At 35.5% G+C, this 7,500-nt stretch overlaps 1 protein-coding gene across 1 annotated transcript in view; it reads right to left on the bottom strand.

The window, feature by feature from the left end:
- The window catches only part of LOC144450002 (uncharacterized), a gene marked incomplete at its 3' end in the record, with an annotated part of 68,285 nt that overhangs the window by 45,212 nt on the left and 15,573 nt on the right, over positions 1-7,500 (bottom strand). Inside the window, exons 15-16 of the mRNA XM_078140568.1 lie at positions 2,982-3,107; positions 2,543-2,665 (exon numbers count right to left, since the gene is read on the bottom strand). Of these exons, the coding sequence (XP_077996694.1) occupies positions 2,543-2,665; positions 2,982-3,107 (249 nt within the window). The remainder of the gene's footprint in view (positions 1-2,542; positions 2,666-2,981; positions 3,108-7,500) is intronic.

Here is a 7,500-nt window from a genome sequence, read left to right as displayed (position 1 = left end):
GAATTATATTTACACATTTTGTAATACGTTGTACTCATTTCAACCAAAAACAGCGGGCTAAATTATCTCCGAACCCAGCATTCGCGCCATGTGCCAACACAATACATTAAATACCATGCCAGATTTAAACTGCATGCCTTCCGTAAGGACAAAGTTTTGAGACTGTCGTTTTTACAGACAATTGTTGGAATACAATAGAACATATGGAATAAGTTATTTTTTTCATTGATTGGTATTTGCCCATTGCTGTTAGTGATCTCCTGGCCAATGACAACATATAATGTAAAGCTTTATAGAACGTTGTAGCATAGCACTCACCGTAAAAAGAATTTTAAAGGCCAAGAAAAAAGGTTTCTGGTCAGTGCCTATCACTTAAGCACCCCCTCTCCATGTTAATTTGTTTCATGATTGTCCTGTCAATTCAGTCTAAAGGTGAAGGGGAAAACACAAAGTAACTCCCCCTACACTAATGGCCGCCAGTGAAGACAACTGCAAAACTAATCATGAACTAGCCTATGACATCTGCCCCACATACACACTTGCTGTAAAGTACTAAATAAAAAGAACAGTAACTGCAATGATAAGTAGATTGAATAACATTTGTTGAGAATGTAAAGGAAATAATCACATCATCACACCACTTTAGACAACATTTCCTGACGAGCAACAATTTTTCCTTTTTACTGGCCTACAAAAATATTCCAATAACTTAATAAAATTTAAAGCTACATCAATAATATTTTCAGGACAAGTGTGCCTTCGTATCGAAAATGTATGTATACAATTATATTGAATTTAAAGTGTGCATTCTTGAGATATAGCTGATTACCGAAAACCTTTAATTATGTAAATTTCTCGTTAATATTCACTGGATTTTTACCGAAACCTAATCAGTTCATGTCACTATCCTACAGAACACATGCAATAAACTGAACCAGCCGTTTTTTTTTTTACAAAATGGTGATAAAGTCGCAACACTTTAGACAAAATTTCCTGACCAGAAAATATTTTTTGTGGCCTACCAAAATATGCCAATAACGTATTAAAAATAAAAGCTACATTAATTATATTTTCATTATATTATCATGCAGGAGAGAACATCTATGCCAATTTGAAACTGGAAGGGGTTTTTGGTATCACATCACTACACATAGAACATACGAAACGAGTTGTGTTGATATAAGCTAGCAAATCCGATGCCCGTTACAAAGTTTCATAATAACCTTGGTTTGAACGCGCAACTACCGTATACGTACACTTACTCACAGACATTGCTTCATTCTGAACACAAGGTCTAGGGTGACTCACTCTTTTGTCATATAAATAAACTTCTCTAAAATTACAATAACATGAGTTTAGGGATATCATGGGTAGGTGATTGTAAAATTCACTTTTCGATAGATTTTGATAAATGTTCATCAGTTCACTTGACATCATGCACCACTGAAATACTGACTGCCGAGTTAGTCATAAGTGTCTGTCTACGTCTACAAAGATCAGACGAATAATTTTTTTACATGTAAATTTATTATTTTCTGTTATAATCCTACAAAATACCACCGTCAGACTTGTCATAATATACCATGGAAGTAGTGATATATCCATGAGTATACTCGCATAAATAATTATATTATAAAAAAGCACTGGTGAAATTTGTGCTAACTGGGGTATGTGTAATGCAGAAAAACAAACTTTCTAGATATATATGTACCCCCCCCCCCCCGAATAAAATGTTTTCATGTCTGAATTAACATAACATTGTATGGTTTGTTTTGTTACAAATAGCGCGAACTCTACATGTCATCGGCAATTATGTCGAAACGCGTTATACATAAATTAATGATATGGTAATATATGCAAATGAGCACTTTCAAAAATAAGGTTAAACGACTAGACTGTGTATATTTATTGCACGCGTTTTAATATATATTGTGGCCTTGTTTTATTATGTTTTCATGTGTGGTTTTATTTTTCTACTTTGGCTGTTGCACACAGAATTGCAAAGTTGGATAATATGATCGATTAAAAAAAAGTCACATTGCCTCTTTCGGTAATATATTCAAGTCATGTTCACCAAACTAAATAGCGTAGATTTAGCTGTTCTCGCCCCGTGACAAGTGATATTAACAGCTAAAATGACGTAAGCTTGGTTTTACTCATGCAACATTTATTACACACCCTCAGACAACTTGTAATGCAAATGAAAATTAAATAATGTGCCGTGCAGAGTGGGCATGTAGAAGTAGTCATGTTTGAAATGTTGATTATCAGTTAAAAAACAAACAAATATAGCCATTAAAATCATCATACCCATGTACAATGATTTCATTAGAAGCTTGCTGTTAATGCACTGTGAAAGAATAGCAATGCTTATCGGTGCTCAATGTGATTGGGCAAAGTATCCCGCTGTGTTTATTGTGTCTCTGATATTGTTAGTTTACAGTTGATATATGTGTATCTTTATGTCAAAAAAACTTATTAACATCCCATAAGTGAAACACCAAGCCTTCAACACTTTAGCTCCAAAACATGGTAGACTTACCAATACATGTCTTTCCATCAACGTTAAGGTCATATCCCGACCAACAAGAGCATATATAACTGCCTGGGGTATTAAAACAGTATTGTGTGCATTCATGTAGCCCAAGGTTACATTCATCAATGTCTGTAATAAAACAGCCAATGTACATGTAAATTAATCTACATACCTACAATTATGTAGTGTGTGTGTGTGTGTGTGTGTGTGTGTGTGTGTGTGTATGTGTGTGTGTTGTGTAGGTATATTAGTCCAATATTTGTTATGGGTATTTGAGAGAATATGAACACGGAAGAGTTATTGTTACTTCCGATTGTACAAGTAGTGAAAAACTAATCGCTGGTAATTAAAGTCTGCATCGAGTGTGACGTTTAAGGTTTTTATATAGCATGTATATGGATGGTATGTTGTCCCTGTCAAAAATATAAAATCAAGAAATACATGCCTAAACATGGAAACGGTAAATATGGATGTAGGAAATATCCAGGGAAGCAGTCACAAGTTGGAGACATGTTGATATATCTGCAGACTCCATAGAAACAAGGTAAAGTACATAGAGGATTGTTTGGCACTGCAAGTTAAAAAAAAACAATGAAAAGGATAAATATAATAACACTTTTACCATATACTAGGGATGGATATACATACATAATCATTAAATATATAGCTATTGATTTCCCGGCATCTGTCCCACACATAAAACTAGTTAATGATTATAACCCGAGTAATCATCATGTTCATTGTACAAGAGGCTCCATTTAGACACGGGGGACACATGCACATGGATTGATCAATGCGTTGGGAAAATCAAGAAATGCATGTAATAATCAAGTTAGTTAACAATAACAATGAAGATTAATAAATATATGAAATTCAATTTATATTTTCCATTGGAATTAAACGAAATTAATTAGTATTACTAATTAAAGGTAGTGCTTATTCCTTTCAAATATTGATGATAGTGAATCAAACCTGGAAGAAGGGAACTGTATGAATATTGAAGCAAGTACGATTTCATGTTTTCCCACTATTTTTCAAATTAGTTCAAATTTGTGGTTTAATATTTATTCAGAAAAATACCAGCAATGGGGTTGTAGCACAACTGTACAGTTTTTTTTAAATGTTTATCCATATGCTAGTCCATGCTAACAATATGTGTTCATTTGCTGAATGACTATCCAACCATGTTGCTATCTTTGTGATATACACAATAATTTGGTTGTTGCTATGGGCGTGGTCATGTAGCTAGATATATTTGCATACATCTTTTTAATGTTTTGGTTCACTTGTGTATGAATTCCTGATATTATCTTTGCAACATACATGATCATTTGGCTGTAGCTATGAGTGCGGTCTTGCTGCTAGGCATATTTGCTTATATTTTTTAAATGTTTATTTATATGTCTATTAATCCTCGTTATCTTCACAATATATGTGATCATGTGGATGTTGCTATGGGCGTGGTCTTGTTGCTAGGCACATGTGCATACATTTTTTAAATGTTTATTCACGTCTTTCATTTCCTGTTTTCTTTGCAATATATGTGATTATTTGGCTGTTGTTATGGGCGTGGTATTGTTGCTAGGCAAATTTGCATACGTTTTTGGAATGTTTATTCAATTGTTTATTATTCCTTGTTATCTTTGTGAAATACACGACAGTTTGGCTGTTGTTATGGGCGTGGTTATGGTTGCTAGGGATATTTGCATACATGCTTGAATATTTACTCACTTGCCTACCAGATATTGTTATTTGGACAAACTATACTGCCATCTGGTTGTTGCTAAGGGTGTTGTCATGGTTGCTAGGGCCAATTGTGTCAAAATATTTTGAAGACAATCTGCCGAATAGCACTTCTAGAAACATCTCACCAAGTTTCAGTCTCATTGACCAAGTACTTTTTGAGATACGTTTTTGATCAGCATTCACATGTTAATACCTAATTTGCATATTATTGATGAGATCATTCTATGCTTAATATTTCTTCATCTTTACACCCACAGATGTGTCCCTGTTAAATTTCAGCCCAATCTGCTGAGTAGTCTTGGAATTATAGATGTTAAACAAAAAGACACATATTAGCCCTAATTTGCATATTACTAACGAAATCACCATGCCATGAATAAATCTTTGCCATGCCTATAGCACTATTGAACCTTATCAGTTCAGTTGTGCTTAAAAATGCCCAGATACATTTTAATTCATACACATTTTAATTCATAGTGCCTCTGTCTATTTAAAACGAAAAACAAATAAAGACAGTTGTAAAAATAAAATGCTAAAGATAACATTTTATTTCTAACAGTTATAACCCAGTGTTTTACCTACAATATCAAAACTCACGATGAGTGTGGTTGTTTCAGAAAATATATTAATTTGCAAATGATTGTAGCTGGGTATCACAAGACTAAAGCGATTTTAACATATATGAACATTAAAAAGATCACATCTTAAGTTTTTGGAGACTATGGAAATTGTACACACTGTTTGGTTCCTGATGTAAAATTAATTTATCGTTTAATCATAAAATAGTTGGTGAAAAGATTTAAAACATTCAAAAAATTATTCAATGTGTGATGATATCCCACTCAATATTATAGGGTTGGTTCTGTTCCTTCAAATTCCAAACTTGTTTGGATAATTATGTGCTGTACTGAAGCCTCTTATGAGTAAACGTGTGTTTGTGGTTTGAGAATCGCTGTTTAAATGTGTTCTCTGTTAGCTCAAAGTACAATTTTGCGTTGTCGTTATTTGATGTGACTTGTGCCCTGTATATTAATGTGACATTGGTTGATAGGCAATTGCCCTTGAGCGGATCTGTTTGCGACCTCTACAAGTGCAGGATTTACCGGGTACTTATGGAAGGACTGTTTGATATTTGCTTGCAAAGTACAGTTAAATCCCCACCTACAACAATTGGATTTGGGGAGGGTTGTAACGAGTGAAGCAGTCTTTTTAAGTGTTTAAATGCAACAAGACGGTCTTGACTATCATTGGGTGCATAAATATTTATGAAGTGATAATTGAAATCATTCACTTTTGCATGAACGTGAAGAAGACGTCCAGGAATGGGGTCTGCCTTGTGCAGGATATCAACCTTTGTTTTTGGAGGGAACATTATTAAAAGCCTTATTATGGAGTGAAATTACTACGCAATATGCAAATGATCTCATGAATATTAATGAGGATAGGTATATAACCAAATAAAAGGAAGAGGTCGGTGTCATCCCTTGTTCACGACACTGAAGTACGAATGAGGAGAGTAAGCAGACTCCAAAATATATAATGGGTGATGAGGGAAGGCAGGGCAGGTAATGCAAACCAGGAAATAAGATCAGAAGCACCACCCACCCACCCATAAATGGAAAATCATTCCGCTAGGGATTACCAACATTCACATCTCGTATCCACTCCTTAATACAATAGGTAATAACCTTGAGCGGAGTGATAAGACTTTAAATATTATATGATTGCAACTCCTCCTGACTGGAAAGTAAGATTTGAGAACTCAATGTTTCCACGCCATAATATTCTCCATGTCGCTTCGTCACGTTCCAGAGAGTGGGTTTCTTGTAGAAAGACACAGTTGCAGTCATATCCTGTTTTTAGATTTTCTAGAATAGTAAAGCGTTTTAGAGCATCACTACAACCACGTGTATTACTGGTGAGAATTGAAAGACAAGTCATAAGGAGTGGGAGTAGAAAACACAGTTTGGTGCGATATCCCATGAAAGTTTGAGAGTTTATGAGTTGAGACATTAGAAGGAAGAACTTAGACCTCTACTTTTCAAATCGTTTCTCAGTTTTTCCATTAGTTTACTAATTCTCTGTTTTAGTGATTTACTTGTGGATGGCTGTACTTTGATTGACAAAGCTTGTAACAGTTTATCAAAGTCCGGGCAAAAAATTCTGCATCGTTTAACATGATTTTTGTAACCTTTAATGTTGTTGAGAAAGACGTCTATTTTTTCTTGTGATGGAATTTCGTCGCACTGAGAGAGTGGGCCAAGATTTTGCGCAGCCGCTGCGTTGTGTTGTGATAAATTTTCATCGCTTTCGTCGGAGTTGCTATCGAGTTCCATATCACTTGTACATGTATTTGTTTTTTGTGTGATAGGGAGGTCATGTTCCTCCGAGGTATCGGCGGCGTCGTCGCCGTCGTCGTTTTTTTTTGTTTTGTGTCTGTGGTGCTCGGTTTGTTCAGTTTCGCTTTTGTTTGGAGTTTTTTGTGAATCGTCTGTAAACTTAGGCCGAACCATTCCTTTACTGCTAGGGACAGATGTTTCGGGTAGTTCGATAGCGTTTTCATATTCGATAACGTCTTCGTGTTCGCTTTCAGAGTCAGATAATGCCACGCACTTATTTTTCGAAGTGATATTTAGATCTTCGTCACTGTCCCGATCAACATTGTCAATTGTTCGTTTTGTCGACTCTTGCACCTGTGAATGTTGTTGTGTGGGCATTGGAACATCTGTTTCAATTGTAGAGTTGGTAGAGAGGGGTTCACTGTGATTGGTGTTTATGTTTATGTGATTTGTGTCATTGTCGATTATCGTGTCGTGTGTTTCCGCACTATCGGTGGAAAAATTTCTTTTTCCGTTTTCATTTGGGATAATTTGTTCATTTGTTGTTTTCTGGTTGTTGTCGTAGTTGTTATCAGTTAGGTCATCCGGGGAAGAGCGACGTGTTACACTCCCGTCATCATCCCCATCACAAGTGGTATCATTGTTGTTGTCATTTGCGTTTTCAGTGGGTTGGGTTTGGTCGTCTTTTTGAACTGTTTCATTGATTTTGTTTTGTGGGCAGTTTTTTCGAACGTGACCCTAACTTTACATTGAAAACATGTCAGTTCATCAGTAGAGATGTACACGGGGTATTGTTTCCCTTTGTGATAGACACGAATAACGCCGTCGAAGTTTTTAAACATTGGGTGAAGGATAATGTACACCTGCCTTCGAAAAGAT

Source organism: Glandiceps talaboti, chromosome 19 (assembly GCF_964340395.1).
Source record: "Glandiceps talaboti chromosome 19, keGlaTala1.1, whole genome shotgun sequence".
NCBI lineage: Eukaryota > Metazoa > Hemichordata > Enteropneusta > Spengelidae > Glandiceps > Glandiceps talaboti.
The sequence above is the reverse complement of the archived record's forward strand: the minus strand, read 5'-3'. Positions and strand labels throughout refer to the sequence as shown.